Source organism: Oncorhynchus tshawytscha, linkage group LG06 (assembly GCF_018296145.1).
Source record: "Oncorhynchus tshawytscha isolate Ot180627B linkage group LG06, Otsh_v2.0, whole genome shotgun sequence".
Classification (NCBI taxonomy): Eukaryota; Metazoa; Chordata; class Actinopteri; order Salmoniformes; family Salmonidae; genus Oncorhynchus; species Oncorhynchus tshawytscha.
The window spans coordinates 26,797,332-26,822,544 of record NC_056434.1 but is presented as its reverse complement, the minus strand read 5'-3'; the positions used below and the strand labels follow the sequence as shown (position 1 = coordinate 26,822,544).

Sequence of the window (25,213 nt, the reverse complement as noted above, 5' to 3'; positions counted from 1 at the left end):
TCAACAAGACTTGCCTAGTTAAATAGAAATCTCTCTCTCTCTCTCTACAATAACTGTAAAGAGCCTACAGTAGCATTATAGCACAACACATAATATAACTTACCAGCTACTAAACAGATGAACCTAACCTGTTCTAAACCCCCTCAACTACGAAACAGATGAACCTAACCTGTTCTAAACCCCCTCAACTACTAAACAGATGAACCTAACCTGTTCTAAACCCCCTCAACTACTAAACAGATGAACCTAACCTGTTCTAAACCCCCTCAACTACTAAACAGATGAACCTAACCTGTTCTAAACCCCCTCAACTACTAAACAGATGAACCTAACCTGTTCTAAACCCCCTCAACTACTAAACAGATGAACCTAACCTGTTCTAAACCCCCTGTCTCACCCTCCCTCCCTCACCTCATGATGTAGTTGTGGCTGTCTATGGTGGGTCCGTAACCGGCCCCACGCATGTTGCCAGAGTTCCCCACCACGGCACAGCGCAGGCAGCGGGCGGGGTCCCAGGAGCCATAGGGGGAGCGGCCAGGGATCACCTGGAACAGCCGCAGCAGTACCTGCTGGATAGTGTGGGGCTTGAACTGAGGTTGCAGCATCTACAAGCAGGGGGCGACAGAGAGGCCACACAGTCAGGAGAGCAGTACAGGGGGACTAGGAGAGTACCATAGACTTTCTCTCATTCCTCCGACAGGATGTCAAAAGAGGGCATAGGGGTAGGTTTTAGTATCCTAGTGACTCATGGAAAAGAGAAGAGGTTACAACATATTTAAATGGAGGTTAAAAGAGGTCAGATGTTTTAGGGGGAAATGGAGGGAGAGATGAACAAAACATTTACATTGAAGGTGAAACAGAGTCTGTTTTTCAAGTCTTTGCTATAGGAGCACATGCAAACCTCCCAACCTCCAAACAAAACAGTTCCATCAGGCTATTGGCACCAGCTTTTAAATACCTCTCTCTCACACAGCACTCTCTCTCTCTCACCCAGCTCTCACCCAGCTTTCTCTCTCAGCTCTCTTTCTCTCTCACACACGGCTCTCTCCCTCTCTCTCACCCAGCTCTCCCTCTCTCACACAGCACTCCCTCTCTCACACAGCACTCCCTCTCTCACACAGCACTCCCTCTCTCACACAGCACTCCCTCTCTCACACAGCACTCTCTTTAGCTCACCCAGCCCTTGCTCTAACAGCTCTCTCTCTCTCTCTCTCACACGGCGCTATTTCTCTTTCATACGGCGATCTCTCTCTCTCACACAGCACTCTTTCTCTCTCACACGGCAATCTTTCTCTCTCACACGGCACTCCCTCTCTCACACAGCACTCTCTTTAGCTCACCCAGCCCTTGCTCTAACAGCTCTCTCTCACACGGCAATCTTTCTCTCTCACACGGCACTCCCTCTCTCACACAGCACTCCCTCTCTCACACAGCACTCCCTCTCTCACACAGCACTCTCTTTAGCTCACCCAGCCCTTGCTCTAACAGCTCTCTCTCTCTCTCTCTCTCTCACACGGCGCTCTTTCTCTTTCACACGGCGCTCTCTCTCTCTCACACAGCACTCTTTCTCTCTCACACGGCAATCTTTCTCTCTCACACAGCACTCTCTTTAGCTCACCCAGCCCTTGCTCTAACAGCTCTCTCTCTCACACGGCAATCTTTCTCTCTCACACGGCACTCCCTCTCTCACACAGCACTCTCTTTAGCTCACCCAGCCCTTGCTCTAACAGCTCTCTCTCTCACACAGCACTCTTTCTCTCTCACACAGCACTCTTTCTCTCTCACACGGCAATCTTTCTCTCTCACACGGCACTCCCTCTCTCACACAGCACTCTCTTTAGCTCACCCAGCCCTTGCTCTAACAGCTCTCTCTCTCACACGGCAATCTTTCTCTCTCACACAGCACTCTTTCTCTCACACACAGCACTCTTTCTCTCACACACAGCGCTCTTTCTCTCACACACGGCACTCTTTCTCTCACACACGGCACTCTTTCTCTCACACACGGCACTCTTTCTCTCTATCACACACACAGAGCACTCTCTCTCACACATACCCACCTCTCTCTCTCTCTAAGTTTCCCCTGCATGACCTCTCCCCAATGCTCCCTCTCTTTCCTTTACTCTGCTCCCTCCCCCTCCTTGATACCAGCACCTGGAACAGCACACCGGCATTCTGCAGGGTCACTAATTATTGGCAGATGTTCAGTGGGCACTGCTGCTGCCAAACAGTGTCTTTACTGCTCTGCTCTACTCCTGCTCTGCTCCATTGTAGAGAAACTATGACATGCTCTTCATTGCTCAACAACCTTGACCATATACTAGGTATATATCTACTAACCAACTCAACAGTGCAGATTCTTGACTTAACTCTTCGAGAGATCCATTAACCCTAATCTATGCCCTCTTTCACCTTTCCTGTGCACCTACCTCATTAGCTCCTCTCTCTAATCTCATCCTTTCACCAGCTCATTTACTTAACACCACTTAGTAGCTTGGCACTAGCTGGTCTGCCTCTGTTTGCAATCACCTAATTATCGAGTAGGATATATACTGAACAAAAACATGAATGTAACATGCTACAATTTCAATGACTTTACTGAGTTACAGTTCATATAAGGAAATCAGTTAATTTAAACCAATTAATTAGGCCATCATCTATGGATTTCACATGTCTGGCCAGTTACACATGGCTGCGGTTGTTAGGCCGATTGGATGTACTGCCAATTTCTCTAAAACAACTGTGTTGCATCACAACCATCCATCTACATAGGGACTTATGGTAGAGAAATTAACATGACATTCTCTGGCAACAGCTCTGGTGGACATTCCTGCAGTCAGCATGCCAATTGCACACTCCCTCAACTTGAGACATCTGTAGCATTGTGTTGTGTGACAAAACTGCACATTTTAGAGTGGCCCTTTATTGTCCCCAGCACAAGGTGCACCTGTGTAATGAACATGATGTTTAATCAGCTTCTTGATATGCCACACCTGTCAGGTGGATGTATTATCTTGGCAAAGGAGAAATGCTCACTAACAGGGATATAAACAAATTTGTGCACAACATTTGAGAGAAATAAGCTTTTAATGCATATGGGCTCTTTCATTTCAGCTCATGGAAAATGGGACCAACACTTTACATTTTTGCGTTTATATTTTTGTTCAGAATATATAAAGCAAGGCCAGGAACTCGAGGATGTGAAACTAAATAAGTTAAACTTCTGACCAAACACAAACTAATTTAGTTTTCTAAATGGTACTTCTCACAGGTCAGCATCTTTCTCTCACACGTCTTCTACTTCAGTGTTCATGTCTGTTAAAAATATCAGCCTCTTTTAGCTACGTAATCACCTAGGCGTGCTTTCCTGTCTGTAATTCAAACAGACTTACAGGGGCTATTTTTCCACTGGACCTCTACAGCTTTGTCTGACTTGTTAATTTCAATATTCAGACATTACTCAATGTCCTCTTTAACAGACTCATCATGTGCTTGCCTTCCTTTAATATGATTGGCAGAGCTGCTCTCATTCTTTCCTGGGAGACCAGAAGAACGATAGAGGATGGTAAAATGGAGTAAAACATAGAAGCTGTTCAGCTGGATCACTTACCACCCACCAGTAGTAGACGTCTGAAGGCAGCTGGATCACTTACCACCCACCAGTAGTAGACGTCTGAAGGCAGCTGGATCACTTACCACCCACCAGTAGTAGACGTCTGAAGGCAGCTGGATCACTTACCACCCACCAGTAGTAGACGCCTGAAGGCAGCTGGATCACTTACCACCCACCAGTAGTAGACGTCTGAAGGCAGCTGGATCACTTACCACCCACCAGTAGTAGACGTCTGAAGGCAGCTGGATCACTTACCACCCACCAGTAGTAGACGTCTGAAGGCAGCTGGATGTTGTCCCATGTCCACACAGGGGAGATGTCCGGGTCGTAGTTCTCATCAAACCAGTCCGACACCCCAGGGTCCCCCACACAGCGGGGACAGGCACATGTCTTCTGCTGCTGGGTGCTCTCCACTGGGCCCAGCTGGTGGACACCAGAGTAGTTGGGCACTAGTTTTACTCGGCTGGACTTTTCCCACCCGGGGGGCTCCAGGTAGGGCAGGCCAACGCCCCCCCTCAGAGAGATGGAGAAGAAGAGGGAGGTGAGAAAGACAAGGCCCAGGGAGCCCAGCAGAACCCACACCCTCAATGAGCACCGTATGCCCCCTCCACCGGCCCTGGCTCCTGCCATCCGACCACCCCGCTCCACACTGGTCCCGCCTGTCAACATGGGCCTCAGCTCCCCTGATCTTTGGACCCTCACCCCTCCAGGGCTGCCCCACACCCAGCCCCAGCCCCAGTGCCCCTCCCGGTGCTGGGTGACGGAGGGCACCCGGCTCCCCCAATTCCATGCGCTGTTTCCTGCCACCGTCCCCACCCTGCTGGCCTTAGCTCCACTCAGTGTGCTGGCTGGCTGGCTCACGCTGGCTCAGAGAGAACACTCTCCCAGCGCCACAGACAGAGAGAGGGAGAGCCGCTGCTCCACAGTGAGTCTCTCAGTGTCTCACACTAAACAGTTTGTCAGAGAGTCTGTGTCTGTTGCTTCTCCCCACTCTCCGTACGCAGCTGCCACTCTTCACACCCACCAGCCCGGCTCTCCACTCCCTGCACTGCTCCAGTCCTGGATGGGAGCTCCAGCAGTGTCTGCACATACAAAACTCTGATGAACTCTGCACAAATTGTACACTGCTAGAGTCTGAGAAACTGTCAGAGCTTATCACGCTGTGTTAGCAGTCCCACCTATAGTGATATCCATGGTAAAAGTCAGGTAGTGAGTCATTCGTGTCATCTCAGTCGTCCATGTGAGTAGCCCGCCCTGGTGTTTGGAGGTCCTCTGTCAAGTGCTGAAGCAGTCTTCTGAGTAGTATGCTCTAGCGGGCTAGACGGGAGAAGGAGGGTAAAAGGCGGCGGCGACTGCAGGCAGGCTGGCATGAAAGAAGCTCCATCGAGTCTCTAGTCAACCTGAACAAATAACACGTCTCCCCCTCTCCCTCCCTCTTCTCACTTCTCTGCCCGTCTCGCGCAAGCTTGATTTTTTTCTGTCAGAAGATCCACTTTGGAGTTTCTGAGACTTGCAGAAAGAGCAGAGCTACTCAGGACTTTGTGTTCTCCTCCACTAGAATGTAGGGCCAGGTGTCCTGTAGTCTAGTTGTCATTGAGGCTGTGAGTCTCTGTGTGGCAGACTGAGCATCTACCAGCCCTCCAGATGCTCTGCATCCACGTTCTGTCTGCCTGTCTGGGGGAGGTGCTCTCTGGACATGTCAAGTCTGATTGACAGGAGAATATGGGCACAAATATTCATCGCAGTGCGGCCTCAAAAAGTCTGCGCGACCATCAGAATTCCAGTGCTCTTCAGTCAGAGAAAAAGCAATAATGTAAAAGCTCCTAAAGTAATCAAAACATTCTGGCCGTAATGACAAAGAGGATTGCCACAGAGTCTTAAGAAAAGTAGATACGAGGACCTTAAAAGGGCTTACCAATGAATGCCCTGAAAGGAACTGAGGCTATGAGTGACTGGATTGAAAAAAGACAAATCAATCAGAAGAAAAAATCCCATGTGGCACTGAACATCAAACAGGACAAGAGGGAAGGGGGGCTCAGCAGCTGTCCAGCAGTGGAGAGTCTTTGTATATTTGTGTGTGAGTGTATGTGAGGCTGGGCCACTGCCTGCCAGTAGCTGTAGGGTTTAATTGAATTCTGCTGTGTAGTGTTGGTGGAAGTGCAGGCTTTGTCAGGATGATGTGCCCTGACCTGCTGCTCTCCCTAATCTGTTATCTCGGCAATGCAGTCGCCTGCCCACCACATTATCCACTCTCTTCCCTCTCCCTCTGCCAGCCAGATGCTAACCTTCCGCCCAGTGTCCCTCCAGTGCCCTGCAAAGTGGTGCAGTCCTGCTGTTAGACAGTCCTTGCCTGTGTGTGTGTCCACCTCTCGATCCCTGACACAAAGACAGCCTCACAGGGGAACTGAGGAGCAGATAGACACCGTGGCCCCTGTAGCTCCTGCTCCCTATCTGCTTGTTTCCAGGTCCCTGTCCTCCTGAGACACCAACACACCGCTGTTCAGAAAGTGGTGGACAGCTGGAGGAGAGAGAGGAGATAGTATAAGTGAGGGTGTGAATCAACAGACTGCATTTATAACACACAGGCATCATGGCATTCCCGGCAATAGAGATACTGACATTTACCTGAGTTTTTGACTTCATGACAGTGTTTGATTTGAAAGCTTTTGTGTCGTTAAAGTTATTGTGTCTGCTGTAAAGAAAGCCCCCTTGTCTGAGCCCCTCTCGGCCTTTACTCTTTCCTTGGTCTTTATATTCAAAACAAACCCCAAACCTCTTGAAAAATTTGATGAATCATGCCTACCCTACCAGAATAGCACAGAATAACGATGCTCATCAGACTTTACATTTGTGGTTTGGTGCTTGTCAAGTCTGTTCAGCTACCACATACCCAAACACAAACAACCCAAAACAAAACAAAGCCCCATTCAATAGGAGCATATCTAATTGAACAGAATTAGAGTTTATTATATCTCAGTACAGCAGCCTCTTCATCTCCCTTATTCCCCTGCCTCAGCCAAAAACTACTTTCCATCTCTACTGCTAAATGCATTTTGTGACTTTGTCTATCCCCCCAAACACCTCATCTCACTCTCTCTCTCCGGGCCAGTCTCTGAGGGAAGAACAGGGGATGTGCTTCTATCTTTGGGCCTCTGTGGGGACCGAAGCTTACAGATGAAAGGAGACAGAGTATCTGCAGCAGGGCCAAAACACTGGGTTGACAAAGACCAGACATGACATGTAGAAAGAAAGGGACAATCACCAAATAATGTTACACAATGACTGGACCATAATACTTTGGCGCTGAAAACCACATCTGAATGCAGCTCTTCACCTCTCAGGCCACAGTGTAGGTAGGGCCCTACGTAGATGGATGGTTGTGATGGAACGCCTGTTGTAAATACATGTTGGAGTCATTGGTAATGGATGGATCAGTCATATACATATAATCTCTCATTCTAGTTCAGTAGGATCCGTGTTTGTACTCTTTTAACTATGCCCCCCAATGAAAAACGTGCTTGCTTTCACCAAAGAGGAGACTTCAGGTTTCCATGGCTACATACTGGACTCCGTGCGATTGTGCAGAGATGCGTGTTACTCTCACTGAATCAGATTTACAGAAAGGCGTATATACAGGAAAGACTGTTGATCCACAAACATTTCAATGTTTACAAAATGGGCCAGCCTGGACTTGCCAAAATGCTTCCAAAACACATGGGAACCATCCCCCAAAAAGACAAAACAACATCATACAGCACACACAAATACTTAGGAAGAAGAGATCAGTAAAATACACAATAGCAAAATAGCTAAACATGTGGTCATATGGCAGGATGCTGCTGAAGGATGCTGCCTCAGCTTCAGATGAAATGATGGGCACTGTGATTATGTGTGTGGGGGTACCGCTAAAGCCTCGATAATGATTTTTTTCACCAATTAGAACATTTTTACATGACATATTCACCAGTAAGCGTTGCATTTGTTCCTTGAAGCTGCAGAGCCCACGTAAGTGGGACAAGAATCGGACAAGAAAGAGGGATGGTCAGAGCGAGAGATTGAAAGAAGGAGTGTGGGAGTTGGAGGGAGATACAGGAGAGAGGATTGAGACTTAAGTGATAGATAGCGTATCTCTACAGGTAGCAATCTTCACTGTGACAGGAACATAGAGTACCCGCAACAAGCACAGGCACTGATCTCCTACAGGGCCAGCTCGCAGGCACAGCTTTGAAACTGAACAAAATGGCTCTGTACCCCATGGCAAATGGGTAGAATTGCAGGAAATGTACTTTAAAACTTGAATTATTCTCAAATGTTTTGAATGCAAAGTGCCCCCCAACTAAATCTCATTTAGGGCTCCAAAAAGGCTAGGGCGGCCCTGATCCCCTATTTGAATATGTGAAGAAAAGCATAATCATGTTGGGGAGAGAGTTAACCTAGTGACAATCTGGCTTACACTCTTGCAGTGTATGCATGGATCATCTTGACCACAGAGATGATCTTTTCTAATCAAATTCACTGACGTCAATCTAAATATATCAAAGCTGGAAAAGCCAACAGACAAGCACACATTGGCGGATGAGATGGACGCGCTCTAAAAACAAGCATAGCCATATGAGAAGTCCAGGAGTGACCTCACCCAAGTATCTTCCATTAGCCAACACTTCTATAAACACACATGTATGCAAGAACACGTGTGCAGCATGCGCACAATCACACACACATTAAGACTTTGTTCCATCTCTGTCCTGATGGTCTACACAGGGTAGTGGGGGGTTGGAGGGGTGAGGGCCTCTGTTGCCCTGGAAACATTGCCTCACAGCTGGCTGCCATGGCAATGTAGCAAAATGTAGAAAAAGATATCCATGGACAAGACTGCGTAGCTACCTTAAGAAAGTGCATGCATAGCTGTTGGTTACAGGCTCTATCAATCAGTGGAGGCTGCTGAGGGGAGGACAGCTCATAATAATGTCTGGAACAGAGTGAACGGAATGGTTTCCATGTGTTTGATGTATTTGATACCATTCTACTTATTTCCCCCCAGCCATTAACACAAGTCTGTCCTCCCCAATTAAGGTGCCACAGACCGCCTGTGCTATCAATCAATCAATCAATCAATCAATCAAATGTATTTATACAAACCCTTTTTACATCAGCAAATGTCACAAAGTGCTGTATAGAAACCCAGTCTAAAACCCCTAAAACTCCATCTATAATGGATGCCTTATTCTGTGGACTGAGACTTTACGATGCAGCCACAATGACAGTGTTTGCTTGCCTCTGTCGATTAATCTGAACAAAATACACAGATTTTCAATGGCTGGACCGAGAGGCCTAATCAAATTGGATTAAAGCATTTAAGCTTATCAAATAACATTTTATTTGACACATGTGCCGAATACAATAGGTGTAGACCTTACAGCGAAATGCTTACCTTAAGGAAATCAATGTGAAATAACTGGATGACTTTTCTATGGGATTGTAACCAACAGTAGGCCTAAATCTACAGCAAATCTACTTTCCTCATACAATATCAGAGTTAACCCGTATAATTCCAAGGTGGGAGTGTGTTTGAGAGCTGCATGTGTGGGGTCAGCATCAGCAAATCTCCATCAGCCAATTAAAACACTCACGCTCAATCAAGGCTTGTTGATATTTAAATATGAATGTAAAAAAATAGTTTTTTTCAAACTGAGATACAAAAATGTGTGAACCTCAGATCTGAGGACTCCCGGTAGAAAGGGTCTCATGATGAGGCGTGTAGTACAGGCTAGCTACAGCTCTGTGTATCTGAAGATTGTTAGCCTAGCGGTTAAGAGTGTTGGGCCAGTAAACGAAAGGTGAGAAATGTGGAAAATCTATTGATGTGCCCTTGAGCAAGGCACTTAACCCTAATTGTTCTGCTAAATGCCTACAATGCAATCATTAGATATGCTGACAGCTCCAGTGGAATATTGTTCCTTCTCTGTTGTTTGTCCCCAGCTAACAACAAACATTCCCACAACGTTAGAGAACGTTACCTTAGGTAATTACCTACGGTTTTCATAGTGATGTGCACGGACTGTTTCCAAGAGACCATTAACGTCAAACAGAACTTACCTAGAACGTGGCTACCATGTTCTCAGAACATAAGATACTAATGTTCTAGACACGTTTCATGGAAATGTTGCAAGCAACGTCGCACCAAACTCACACAGAACATGGTTGCCATGTTCTCAGAATATAAGATATTAATATTCTAGATATGTTTCATGGTAACATTGCAAGACCATTCCTAAGTCCAGTTACGTTTAACACCCCTGAGGTGGTTGTCTAGTTCCCAGCTTGTTCAGGGGACTTCCCTAAAGATGTTTTCAAGATGCCATCTGATGATCCCAAAGAAACTTTCTCCCTAAAATGTGTTTCTTTACACACCACCCCATGTCACTGTGATTGGTAAACCACTGATCCAATCACAGTTCTTTGTCTGTTAGCAAGGTTAGGGAGACACACAAACAGTGCTTTTGACATACAATGTTTGCAACGTACATATTTGACACACTTGGACATCCATGATTACATTGTGTATGTTCAATTATACAGTAATTATTATTCAATAATAACAACTCTGAGCTACCAAGGAGAGCCCCTGAGGACAACGGGGGCCACATGCTTAAGGACCTCTATGCAAGACATTCATGGGTGTTAACCCTCGCAAGGCTGCCGGCCCAGACGGTATCCCTAGCCGTGCCCACAGGCGGTTATCCCCACCTGCTTCAAGACGTGCACTATCACCACCATGCCCAAGAAAGTTAATGACTACCGACCTGTAGCACTCACTTCCGTCATCATGAAGGCTAGTCAAAGACCACATCACCTACTCCCCGACAGACTCAACCCTCTCCAATTCCTCTACCGCCCTGACAGATCCACAGACGATGCAATCGCCATTGCACTGCACACTGCCCTCACCCACCTTGACAAAAGGGAGGGAAGAGGTGAGGGGTCTGGCGGAGTGGTGCCAGGAAAATAACCTCCCTCAACGTCAACAAAATGAAGGAGCTGATCATGGACTTCAGGGGACAGCAGAGGGAGAACGCCCCTATCCACATCGACGGGATGGGGAAAAGGTGAAAAACTTCAAGTTCCTTGGTGTAAACATCACTGACAATGTGAAATTGTCTACCCACACAGACAGTGTGGTGAAGAAGGTGAAACTGCATCTTCAACCTCAGGAGGCTGAAGAAATCTGTCTTGGCCCCTAAGACCATCACACTTCGACAAATGCACCATTGAGAGCATCATGTCGGGCTGTATCACCACCTGGTTCGGAAACTGCACCGATCACAACCGCATGGCTCTCCAGAGGGTGGTGCGGTCTGCCCAATGCATCACCGGGGGCACAATGCCTGCACTCCAAGACATTTTCAGTACCCGATGTTACAGGAAAGCCAAAAAGATCATCAAGGACATCAACCACCCGAGCCACGGTCTATTCACCCCGCAATCATCCAGAAGGTGAGATCAGTACAGGTTACAGGTGCATTAAAGCTGGGACCGAGAAACTGAAAAACAGCTTCTATCTCAAGGCCATCAGACTGAATTTAGTCACAGTCACTAGCCGACTACCACCCGGTTACTCAAATCAAATCAAATGTTATGTCATATGCTCCGAATACAACCTTACCGTGAAATGCTTACTTACAAGCCCTTAACCAACAATGTAGTTTTAGGAAAATAGAGTGAAGTAAATATTTACTTAATAAACTATAACGAGGCTACACACAGGGGGTACTGGTACTGAATCAATGTAGGGGGGAACAGGTTAGTCAAGGTTATTTGTACATGTTGGTAGGGGTAAAGTGTCTATGCATAGATAATAAACATCGAGTAGCATCACTGTAAAAAAAGGGGGGCAGTGTCAATGCAAATAGTCCGGATGGCCATTTGACTAATTGTTCAGCAGTCTTAAGGCTGTTAAGGAGCCTTTTGGACCTAGACTTGGTGCTCTGGTACCACTTGCCATGTGGTAGCAGAGAGAACAGTCTATGACTTGGGTGACTGGAGTCTTTGCTGGAGTCTTTTGGGGCCTTCCTCTGACACCGCCTAGTATATAGGTCCTAGATGGCAGGAAGCTTGGACCCAGTGATTTACTGGGCTGAATGGACTACCCTCCGTAGTGCCCTTGTTTTGTCCGCTTCATGACTTTCCTGGTGTGTATGGACCTTGATAGTTTGTTGGTGATGTTGACACCAAGAAACTTGAAACTCTCGACCAGCACCACTACAGCCCTTCGATGTGAATAGGGATGTGTTTGGCCCTCCTTTTCCTGAAGTCCACGATCATCTCCTTTGTCTTGCTCGCGTTGAGGGAGAGGTTGTTGTCCTGGCACCACACTGCTAGGTCTCTGACCTCCTCCCTATAGGCTGTCTCATCGTTGTCTGTGATCAGGTCTACCACCATTGCGTCGTCAGCAAACTTAATGATGGTGTTGGAGTCGTGCTTGGCCATGCAGTCATGGGTGAACAGGGAGTACAGGAGGAGACTAAGCATGCAACCCTGAGGGGACCCCGTGTTGAGGATCAACGTGGCAGATGTGCTGTTACTAACCCTTACCACCAAGGGCGGCCCGTCAGAAAGTCCAGAATCCAGTTACAGAGGGAGGTGTTTAGTCCCAGGGTCCTTAGCTTAGTGATGAGCTTTGTGGGCACTATGGTGTTGAACGCTGAGCTGTAGTCAAAGACCAGCATTCTCACATAAGTGTTCCTTTTGTCCAGGTGGGAAAGGGCAGTGTGGAGTGCGATTGAGATTGCCTCATCTGTGGATCTGATGGGGCGGTATGCGAATGGGTCTAGGGTCTCTGGTATGATGGTGTTGATGTGAGCCATGACCAACCTTTCAAAGCACTTCATGGCTACCTACAAGAGTGCTATGGGGTGGTAGCATTTAGGCAGGTTACCTTCGTTGTCTTGGGCACAAGGACTATTGAATTTACAACAGGTGGACTCCAATCAAGTTGTAGAAACATCTCAAGGATGATCAATGGAAACGCGATGCACCTGAGCTCAATTCCGAGTCTCATAGCAAAGGGTCAGAATACTTATGTAAATAACATATTTGTTTTTAATTTTGAATACATTTGCAACATTTTCTAAAAACCTGTTTTTGTTTTGTCATTATGGGTTATTGTGTGCTGTGATTGATGAGTAAACCATTTAATTTAACACATTTTAGAATAAAGCTGTAACATCACAAAATGTGGAAAAAGGGAAGGGGCCTGAACATTTCAGAATGCACAAGTGCATCAAAACCGGGATTGAAAGATTGAAAAACAGTTTCAATCTCCAGGCCATCAGACTCTTGAACAGCCATCACAACATCTCCTGTAGTAAGAGACAAAGATAGTCACAAAACTCACACACACACACACCTCATACACTGTTTGTGGGTATCCGTACCTTGCCAACAGACAAAGAGCTATGCATGGATCAGTAGTTCACCAATAAGGGTCTTAATGGGCTCGCTAACACTGTAATGATGTGTAATGAAACAACGTTTCTTTGGGACCATCAGATGCCATCAGGCGTCACCTTTAGGGATGCCACCGGAATAAACCAGAAGACTCCTGTACTCACATATACACTCTCATACACACATATGCCCATGCTCAAACACATGCACTCGACCGATTATGATTTTTCAACACCGATACCGGAGGACCAGCAAAAGCCAATACCGATTAATCGGATGATTTTTAAAATGTATTTATTTGTAATAATGACAATTACAACAATACTGAATGAACACTTATTTTAACGTAATAAAATACATCACTAAAATCAATTTAGCCTCAAATAAATAATGAAACATGTTCAAATTGGTTTAAATAATGCAAAAACAAAGTGTTGGAGAAGAAAGTAAAAGTGCAATATGTGCCATGTAAGAAAGCTAACGTTTAAGTTCCTTGCTCAGAACATGAGAACATATGAAAGCTGGTGGTTCCTTTTGACATGAGTCTTCAATATTCCCAGTTAAGAAGTTTTAGGTTGTAGTTATTATAGGAATTATAGGACTATTTCTCTCTATACCATTTGTATTTCATTAACCTTTGACTATTGGATGTTCTTATAGGCACTTTAGTATTGCCAGTGTAACAGAAAAGCTTCCGTCCCTCTCCTCGCTCCTCCCTGGGCTCGAACCAGGAACACAACGACAACAGCCACCCTCGAAGCAGCGTTACCCATGCAGAGCAAGGGGAACAACCACTCCAAGTCTCAGAGCGAGTGACATTTGAAACGCTATTAGCGCGCACCCTGCTAACTAGCTAGCCATTTCACATCGGTTACACGGGCCTAATCTCGGGAGTTGATAGGCTTGAAGTCATAAACAACGCAATGCTTGACGCACAACGAAGAGCTGCTGGCAAAACGCAAGAAAGTTCTGTATGAATGAATGCTTATGAGCCTGCTGCTTCCTACCACCGCTCAGTCAGACTGCTCTATCAAATCATAGACTTAGTTATAACATAACACACAGAAATACGAGCCTTTGGTCATTAATATGGTCAAATCCGGAAACTATCATCTCGAAAACAAGACGTTTATTCTTTCAGTGAAATACGGAACCGTTCCGTATTTGATCTAAGGGGTGGCATCCATTAGTCTAAATATCCCTGTTACATTGCACAACCTTCAATGTTATGTCATAATTACGTAAAATTCTGGCAAATTAGGCGGCCCAAACTGTTGCATATGCACTGCGTGCAATGAACGCAAGAGAAGTGACACAATTTCACCTGGTTAATATTGCCTGCTAACCTGGATTTCTTTTAGCTAAATATGCAGGTTTAAAAATATATACTTCTGTGTATTGATTTTAAGAAAGGCATTGATGTTTATGGTTAGGTACACATTGGAGCAACGATACGCACCGCATCGATTATATGCAACACAGGACACGCTAGATAAACTAGTAATATCATCAACCATGTGTAGTTAACTAGTGATTATGATTTATTGATTGAATGTTTTTTATAAGATAAGTTTAATACTAGCTAGCAACTTACCTTGGCTTACTGCATTTGCGTAACAGGCAGTCTCCTCGTGGAGTGCAATGAGAGGCAGGTGGTTAGAGTGTTGGACTAGTTAACTGTAAGGTTGCAAGATTGAATCCCCCGAGCTGACAAGGTGAAAATCTGTCGTTCTGCCCCTGAGCGAGGCAGTTAACCCACCGTTCTTAGGCCGTCATTGAAAATAAGAATGTGTTCTTAACTGACTTACATAGTTAAATAAAGATTAAATAAAAGGTGTAAAAAATGTTTTTTTAAATACAGATTTCCGATTGTTATGAAATCGGCCCTAATTAATCGGCCATTCCGATTAATCGGTCGACCTCGAATACACACAATCAATCAAGTCAAATTGATTTATAAAGCCCTTTTTATATCAGCCGATGTCACAAAGTGCTATACAGAAACCAAGACTAAAACCCCAAACAGCAAGCAATGCAGATGCAATTCTGGCTGTGCCGGGGTTGAGATTATAACCGAACATGGCCATGATGTTCAAACGTTCATAGACGACCAGCAGGGTCAAATAATAATACTCACAGCCAAAGCTGTCCCATGTATAGAGACATTAACCCTTTCCACTCATGGGAATTGGCCTAAATGGATCAGGCTAAATGTAAATGTTTCTTACAGAAGGAATATGGTAAGCATATGCATAAGTATTAAGGCTATAACGGTACATGCATTCGTACCAAACCCTTCGATACGAGGACCTCGGTTTGGTACAAAAGCGTTCAGTACGAGGACCTTGGTTCGGTCTGCACTGTGAACCCGAATGAATATATAATAAAATATATTTTAAATAATAAAAATGCCTATAGGCTATGCCTATGCTATGTTGTATGCCATTGCATCGTGAGTAAATCTGAGTTGAAAAAACATTGTAGGCTATTCCTTTTTTACCATGCCAATATATCCTCCAAACACAGGCTTCGAGGGCATTATCACTTTCATACAACAGGTTACCAACATATTCAAATAATGATTTACATATTTTCATTAAAAACGTTATATTGTTGAATTTATTCATATTATTTCATCATTCCACAAGATATAGTCCCGAGACAAATCTAGGGTTGCTCCCCAAGCCGGCTGGTCGTCCGATCTATCGGTTCGGTTAAGCTAGCCAACAACAGCTAACTTACAGTCACGTCAAACAGTTCAGCCAGAATAACAGCAAAGTATCTGCAAAGTATCTGTACGTCCATAACAATGAGCTATGATGCGCGATTTTGCCTGGAATAGACAATGTGCTCTATTGTCAAGACACTGTTGTTCTAAGGACATAGCCAACAACACAGCTAACACAATCATTTCATACTGAAGCTGGAAAGACAGCAAACTAGCTGAATTTAGTTTCGTTTGACCTGTTTTCTATTGACCTTTCTTTGTATATATCCATAAAAACGAACATTACATTCTCTGGTAACCGCTCTGGTGGACATTCCTGCAGTCATCATGCCAATTGCACTCTCCCTCAAAACTTGAGACATCTGTGGCATGTTGTTGTATGACAAAACTGCATATTTTAGTGGCCTTTTATTGTCTCCAGCTCAAGGTGCACCTGTGTCATGATCATGATGATTAATTCAGCTTTTTGATATGCCACACCTGTCAGGTGGATAGATTATCTAGGCAAAAAAGAAAGCCTAAAACTAACAGGAATGTAAACAAATATGTGCACAAAATTTGACAGAAGCTTTTTTTGTGCGTATGGAACATTTCTGTTGCATTTATATAGATTTTTTTACATGTTGCGTTCATATTTTTTCTCAGTATCATTTCAATGGACATTTGTGTTCTATTGCCAGCATGACTAGCTGTTATAAAATGCGATCTTACAGTGTTAAGCTTTCAAAAGGCAAACAGATCGTAATTTTGGTGCGCACAGAAAGGAGTCATGAGTGCGTTCAGGTGTATGTTCCGATTTTCTTCACAATAGACAAGGATAGGCTCATTCTGTTCAGAACAACCAAGTGTATGACACCATGTCTTCTTGTAACTGAACAACAAAAACATAGTCCAATTTAGGCGTTTCTCAGTGCCCAAATCTGCCATTTTCCTGTTTCTTTTAGAAGTTTTTTCACACTGTATTTATATACTGTATTCTTCAAATAGCTCCCTCTAATATATCTACTACTGTACATTGCATTTTGATAAACTGTTTATACACATTGCATGTTTATATACTGGATTATTGACATAGATCACTGTAATATATCTACTGCTGTACATATTCTTAGTGTTTTTTTGTTGTTGTGTACATAAACATAGATTGTACTTGGATTACTGATAGCGTTATTTGGGTTGTTAATTGGATTCATTCTGAAATGTTATTATTTTTGTACTTGCTTAACATTTTACTGTACCGTTAGGAGCAGTAAAACACTTCACTACACCCACTATAAAATCTGCTAAACTGTGTATGCGACCAATAAACATTGATTTGATGTATTAGTAGCAGTAGCAATTATCCAATGAAAAGGGAAACGGTGGTAGGCTACAAGATGGGGTGGATATCAAGGTCTGAAGCCCCCCTCAAATAAAAAGTGTGTGTGGAAGAAATGGAATATTAGATTCAGGAAGCGTCTTTACTACTGCAAGGATTGAGTACACACCAAATTTCCCAGGTGAGGAGAAACTTGTTACTGACAAGATCAAAAGCCTGACTGCACAAAGCCATCACATTTTCTGTGATGCCTGTGTCTACCCGGAGACTTTCCCATCTGTTAGGAATCCAGAGCCAGTAACGGCAGTAGCAGAGCGAACATACACACCACACACACTGGAAGCACTTCTTTGAAGAACATGTGCATATATGTGCTCCTTTTTGCTTCAAAAAGGAGTTTCCCGAAGTGGAGTAAGGTTGGATGTCCCATTCCAACTTCAAATCCAGATAGCTATGCATCCCGCCACGGTTTGCCTTGGCCAGCATGTTTTCTAATCGAGCCCAACATCAACATACAATATCTTCCTCTCTATATGTCATACTCATCTATCTACATGGCGACCTGCCTATTTATGGCAAACTCAGTGGTCCTTGTGCCCAAGGACGTTACAGTAGGTTGCTTTGGAATTGAATCATTGAGTTAAGTAACCTATTTGATGTTGTAAAGGAGGATGCTCCTTACATGAACCCACTTTGACAGCACTCTGTATGGCCTTAGAAGTGAGTAATCTAGTTACAGATGTGTCTATAGGACTTCTGTACGCAGTTTGAATTCCCTGGTTAGCGTATTAACCTAGTTAACTATAAAATGTATGAATGTTTGTTGAGCTCAATTGGATTTTACTTCAGAGTGAACTAAATATAAGTCTACATGTCTAGCCCCTTGCAAAATGTTTCAAAATGTCCTCTATAGTGGATCGGAAAAATCTGTAACACTAAATTAAGGTACCCTTTAAGTGGGTTTTAAATGGTTTATTATAGAGAGAGTTAAATATTAGCATGTACTTTAAAAATCATTGTTATTGATTAAAAATGTTGTCATTTTGTTACACAGTTAGTAGTCCTTCAAGACAGCTGGATGCTTTATAGGTCCTGGGAAATATTTAGGGAATGGAAGGGGGATACCTAGTCTGTTTGGTTACTGGCACAATGCTTTTAAAAACTAGGCTACCTGCCGCCTCGCCACTATTAACCAGCATTGCCACGACATTATAGTCCCAAAACAGGACATTGAATTTGCGCCGAGACCTCAGCACTATATTGGTGAATGAGGACAGACTCAAACTGACTCATTGCGTCTCTTATCCAATCTATTCCAACAAACCATGGGCAGAATGACTCCTACATTCTGTTGGTCACATAATAACAATTCATATCAGTGAGAGTAGAGTTTATTAATTAGGCTGAAGCAAATGCATTTCAGGTGAAATCAACATCAATAATACAGTGAACAAAAATATAAACTAGAGGTTGACCGATTAATCGGAACGGCCGATTAATTAGGGTCTATATCAAGTTTTCATAACAATCGGTAATCGGCCGATTACATTGCACTCCACAAGGAGACTGCGTGGCAGGCTGACCACCTTTTACGCAAGTGCAGCAAGAGCCAAGGTAAGTTGCTAGCTAGCATTAAATCGATCTTAACATAATCACTAGTTAACTACACAGAGTTGATGATATGACTAGTTTATCTAGCTTATCCTGCGTTGCATATAATCAATGCGGTTAATTTACCATCGAATCACAGCCTACTTCACAGCCCAAATGGGTGTTGATTTAACAAGCGCATTCGCAAAAAAAGCACTGCCGTTGCACCAATGTGTATGTAACCATAAACATCAATGCCTTTCTTAAAATCAATACACATGTATATATTTTAAACCTGCATATTTAGTTAATATTGCCTGCTAATATTGCCTCCGTATTTCACTGAAAGAATAAACGTTTTGTTTTCGAAATGATAGTTTCCAGATTTTACCATATTAATGACCTAAGGCTCGTATTTCTGTGTGTTATATTATAATTAGGTCTATGATTTGATATTTGATAGAGCAGTCTGACTGAGCGGTGGTAGGCAGCAGCAGGCTCGTAAGCATTCATTCAAACAGCACTTGTTGTGGAAATAATCAGAATTGGTTGGTAACATAGGTAAGATGTTTTATATTCATCATATGTTTGTAAGTTACTTCTCATCAAGAATATTATTTTTGTATAATACTGTGGCAGGGTTGCAGTATCTTTTCTATGTCAAGACTAAGTTGCATGGGCCGCAGAGAGGGGAGAGGTCAAAGTGTCATCATGTGTAAACATATCTTTTGCTCCACTGTGTGTGTGCCAGTCACTCCCTACTTTTCCCAGCGGGGAAAGGAGGGTGGCAGTGTCTGGAATCATTCTATGCTCCCTCTAATGTTGTCCATATCTTAACCTATAGCAATCATTCTCCTCTCCGTGAGTTTGTCCAGGATTGGTTGTATTTAGAATTGGTTGTATCTAAATGACAATTTGATATATGCCTGTTGATATGGAGGGTTGGTTTATGGTTCTGAGGTTGAGAGAGGAGACAAAGCTGAACAATGATTTATGCCGATGCTGTCTTATCCTGTGTATCTTTGCTATAAAGTATCCCATTTGCCATTATGTTGGGACTCTCAACTTGTCATTAGAGATAGTTGAAACTGTTGAAACTGTTGAAACTGACTGTTGAAAGTCAAAATGCTATTGCAATGTGGAGGGGGCTCTCAGAGAATTCATTGGGAGACACTGAATTTATCTGAGAGTCACAGGGTTGTGATAGAGCTCATATAATTAAAGATGGACTTTGATAACTAACTCTGACTTGTGTGTGTGGTTTGCGCTCATGATTTGGTAAATAGAGGAAATTTCCACGACACACTTTCCTCCATTTGCCAGCACCTCTTCCCTGTGCTTCAAGCATTGCGCTGTTTATGACTTCAAGCCTATCAACTGTCAACATTAGGCTGGTAATACTAAAGTACCTATTAGAACATCCAATAGTCAAAGGTATATGAAATACAAATGGTATAGAGAGAAATAGTCCTATAATAACTACAACCTAAAACTTCTTAACTGGGAATATTGAAGACTCATGTTAAAAAGGAACCTCCAGCTTTCATATGTTCATAACTTAAAGTTAGCTTTCTTACTTTTACTTTCTTCTCCAACACTGTGTTTTTGCATTATTTAAACCAAATTGAACATGTTTCATTATTTATTTGAGACTAAATAGATTTTATTGATGTATTAAGTTAAAATAAAAGTGTTAATTTAGTAATGTTGTAATTGTCATTATTGCAAATTTATATATATAAAAATTGTCCGATTACTCGGTAACGGCTTTTTTTGGTCCTCCAACAATCGGTACCGGTATCGGAGTTGAAAAATCATAATCGGTCGACCTCTAATATAAACACAACATGTAAAGTGTTAGTCCCATGTTTCATGAGCTGAAATACAAGATTCCAGAAATGTTCCAAAATCACAAAAGCTTATTTAGCTCAAATTTGGTTTACATCCCTGTTAGTGAGCATTTCACCTTTGCTCCTTTCTCCTTTCCTTTATTTTACTAGGCAAGTCAGTTAAGAACAAATTCTTATTTACAATGACAGCCTAACGTGGAACAGTGGGTTAACTTCCTTGTGCAGGGACAGAACAACAGAGTTTTACCTTGTCAGCTCGGGGATTCGATCCAGCAACCTTTCCAGTTTCAAGCCCAATGCTCTAACCACTAGGCTACCTGCAACTCCAAAATAATCCATCCACCTGACAGGTGTGGCATATCAAGAAGCTGATTAGCTGATTAAACAGCATGATCATTACACAGGGCCACTCTAAAATGTGCAGTTCTGTCACACAACACAGTTGGCATGCTGACTGCAGAAATGTCCACCAGAGCTGTTGCCAGAGGATTTAATGTTAATTTCTCTACCATAAGCCACCTCCAAGATTGTTTTAGAGAATTTGGCAGTATGTCCAGCTGGCCTCACAACTGCAGACCACGTGTAACCACGCCAGCCAAGGACCTCTACATCTGGCTTCTTCACCGGCAGGATTGTCTGAATCCAGTCCCCCGGACAACTGATGAAATTGTGGGTTTGCACAACCAAAGAATTTCTGCAAAAGCTGTCAGAAACCGTCTCAGAGAAGCTCATCTGCTCGCTCGTCATCCTCACCAGAGTCTTGACCTGACTGCAGTCCGGAGTTGTAACTGACAACAGTGGGCAAATTCTCAACTTCGATGGCCACTGACCCGTGAAAAATACACTTCTCCAGCGTAATCGCAGACAGCGTGTATGGCTTTGTGTGCGCGAGCGGTTTGCTGATGTCAACGTTGTGAATAGAGTGCCCCATTGCGGCGGTGGGGTTATGATATGGGCAGGCATAAGATACTAACAACAAACACAATTGCATTTTACTGATGGCAATTTGAATGCACAGAGATACCTTGACGAGATCCTGAGGCCCATTGTTGTGCCATTCATCCACCGCCATCATCTCATGCTTCAGCATGATAATGCACTGCCCCATGTCGCAAGGATCTGTACACAATTCCTGGAAGCAGAAAAAATGTCCCAGTTCTTGCATGGCCTGTATACTCACCAGACATGTCACCCATTGAGCAAGTTTGGGATGCTCTGGATCGACGTATACGAGTGTGTTCCAGTTCCCGCCAATATCCACAAAAGTTGCACAGCCATTGAAGAGGGGTGGGACAACATTCCACAGGCCACAAAGAGCCTGATCAACTATATGCGAAGGAGAAGTGTCGCACTGCATGAGGCAAATGGTGGTCACACCAGATATTGACTGGTTTTCTGATCCACGCCCCTACTTTTTTTTTAAAGGTATCTGTGACCAACAGATGCATATCTGTATTCCCAGTCATGTGATATACATAGATTAGGGTCTAATTAATTTATTTCAATTGAACTGATTTCCTTATATGAACTATAACTAATATGAAGTATAATCTTTGAAATTGTTGTGTTTATATTTTTGTTCAGTGTAAATTCATTCACACAGCTTACTGATACTATGTGTTCTTAGTGTGTGTGTTTGTGTGCTAATTACAACATAACTGTTTGTTGTAAACATTATTTGAGGGACTAAAAGACTATATGAAACGGTGTCCAAAGTAAACAGGGTATGGCAAATATAGCCAGTCTTTTAGACAATCTGGACCATTGAGCAGGATGCCTAGGTTCTGACTAGGGTTGAATATTTTCCAGGTATCTAACAAATATTAGAGAATAAATCACTTTTCTCCTGGGTAACCCGGTATTTCCCACCAAAACCGGAAGTGTTATTCAAAAGCATTTAAATAGGCTGGATTTGATTAGAGCTTTGATCGAAAATTCATGCCTGATGCAACCTGAGCCTGATGGGACATACATTTCATGAGCCTTACAATAAAGACATTTAATGAGCCCTACATTAAAGACGTTTCATGAGCCATACATTAAAGACGTTTCATGAGCCATACATTAAAGACATTTCATGAGCCATACATTAAAGACATTTCATGAGCCATACATTAAAGACATTTCATGAGCCCAAGCCCAAAAAAGGCCAAATGATTTTTGCCGTTATCCAATTAATAGCTATATGATATAGGCTACTGCACATTACGCATGAGAGAAAAACATAAAAGACCATAGATGCAGCGAGCTATATGCTCTCTTGGGTAAATAAATTAAAATAGCTCGTGTAGGCTCATCTTTTTGAGTGTGAAATGTATTAATGTATTGTATTATATGGACTAGAATTTGGCACATCGTTCAAACATGATAAAGCAGGGAGAGAACATGAGATTCTGGTGCAGCACATGCGGCCTACAAAGTTACAAGTATAGCACATTTGATTTTAGAAAAATAATAGGGCCTATTTGTATAATTAGTAGGCTGAGGCATATGTACCTTTCATAATATTTCCTCTAATGTTTTTATAGTCTACCTCCTCTTTCTCTCTTTATTGTTGCTTCATCAGTTAAATTAAATCAGTTTCGTTGTCCTTATCTTCATAATTCTAATGACATCCTTGAATAATATAGGTCTAGAATTAGATGCAGAAGGCTTTCACTTCTCTTCATGAAGATTGAATGGTTATGGGTCTGAATAAATAACTGCTATAGCCTACCGCCATCACGCATTTGCCCTTCTTTCAAACTACCCGTGAGTTCTACTGGCTGCTATAGTTAATAATATTCAGCAAACAAGAGCTTGCGTTCCGCTTCGAATAGTCTATTGGTATAAGAAACACTAAAATAATTCCATAATGTCCAGAAGCTATTCTAGTCTAACTTTTCCTGCATGGGACTCCAAGATCTAAAGGGCTCTGTAAGGTTGGATGGGGAGCGTCGCTGCTCAGCTATTTTCCGATGTCTCCAGAGATGTTCGACCGGGTTCAAGTCTGGGCTCTGGCTGGGCCACTCAACGACATTCAGAGAATTGTCCGGAAGTCACTCCTGCATTGTCTTGGCAAGGACCCTAAGCACGCAGCCAAGACAACGCAGGAGTGGCTTCCGGACAAGTCTCTGAATGTCCCTGAGCAGCCCAATCAAAGCCCGGACTTGAACTCGATTGAACTGAAAATAGCTGTGCAGCGACTGTCCCCATCCAACCTGACAGAGCTTGAGAGGATCTGCAGAGAAGAATGGGAGAAACATATATCTAAACAAACCCCTGTATTATAAAAGTAAGAGTAACTACAGAAACACAAAATGTAGTATTGATATGGACCAATAATGCTGTTTTTTTTAGGGAGGTACGACTGTATTTTACAATAATGCTGATTATAGTTAAAGTGTTTGTGCCTGTTTCAAGATAGGGAACTAAGCGAGAGAATGGAGACATGTTGTACTAAGAATGAAAATACAGGTCGCTCTAAACCTCGGGCCCCTTGTGAAAATTATGAGTCAGAAATTTGGAAACCAAACAGAGAAATGGACTAAATGGACAAATGGAGCATCCCCTTCAGATGGGATGCTCAGTACAGAGAGACTTGGAAAAGTTAGAGAAAAGCTGGAAGAGGCAGAGAAGAGACACAAGAAGTTAAATGGGATGATTTTCAAAAAGGGAAAGAGAAGCGGACGGTATGGAAGGACAGAACAGTGAAAGGATTAATGGTGAAGCAAGTATGGGCTCCCGAGTGGTGCAGCGATCTAAGGCACTGTATCTCAGTGCAAGAGGTGACACTACAGTCCCTGGTTAGAATCCAGGCTGACTCACATTTGGCCGTGATTGGGAGTCCCGTAGGGCGGCGTACAATTGGCCCAGCATTGTTCGGGTTTGGCCGGGGTAGGCCGTCATTGTAAATAAGAATTTGTTCTTAATTAACTGACTTGCCTAGTTAAATAAAAAAAGAAAGTAGACAAAGAAAAGGAAACAGAGGGAAGTGAGAGAAGTACATGAGCAAAGAGAATAGCCCATATCCAGCATTTCCAAAAGCCTTACTGCAGCTGATGTTCTACAGCGGTTGAGGATGGGGAGAGGTGGAAACTCTGGACCCCTGGAAAGAAGCAGTTGGAATTTAAATGTGGTAAACCAGGACATTTTGCCAGAGACTGCCTAGAAAATTAAGGCAGGGAGGAGTGGAATGGACCCCCCAGAAACATGATGGTGGATGACCTTTTTGGAGGTGGACAATAGGATGAGGCGGGATGAAGAAGAGGTACCACCCTGCAGATGCTACACCTTACTACACTCTCAACAGATAACCCACTAACTGACATTGAAATACTAGGAGAAAAAAAATCCATTCCTAAATCAGCCTTAAAATGTATTCCCTCAAAAAGAACAATGCAAACTGTCGGCGCGTCGGGTATCACCTCTATCGAACCCCTCACATACCTCCTCCCAGTGGCATGGGAAACTGGGAAATGGAGACATCGATTCCTGTATTCACCATCATGCCCAGTAAATCTACTGGGAAGAGACCTCATGTGCAAAATGAATACTCACCTCTCCTGTGACCCAGATGACGTCTCCATTCAGTCACTAACAAATAAAGTTTTCCCATGTATGGCACAGTCCTACTATGCCTGGCATTTGGATGATGCAGACATGGAATGAATACTCAGAGAGACTGG

The 25,213-nt window shown here is 43.4% G+C and overlaps 1 protein-coding gene and 1 pseudogene across 1 annotated transcript in view; one reads left to right on the top strand and one right to left on the bottom strand.

The window, feature by feature from the left end:
- Nucleotides 1-25,213, bottom strand: part of LOC112252326 (CMP-N-acetylneuraminate-beta-galactosamide-alpha-2,3-sialyltransferase 2) — a 38,510-nt gene that overhangs the window by 3,454 nt on the left and 9,843 nt on the right. The window contains exons 2-3 of the mRNA XM_024423453.2: nucleotides 3,869-6,131; nucleotides 412-605 (exon numbers count right to left, since the gene is read on the bottom strand). Coding sequence (XP_024279221.1) covers nucleotides 412-605; nucleotides 3,869-4,282 — 608 coding nt within the window. The 5' untranslated portion in view covers nucleotides 4,283-6,131. The remainder of the gene's footprint in view (nucleotides 1-411; nucleotides 606-3,868; nucleotides 6,132-25,213) is intronic.
- The window catches only part of LOC112252325, an 87,265-nt pseudogene continuing 66,332 nt past the window's right edge, over nucleotides 4,281-25,213 (top strand).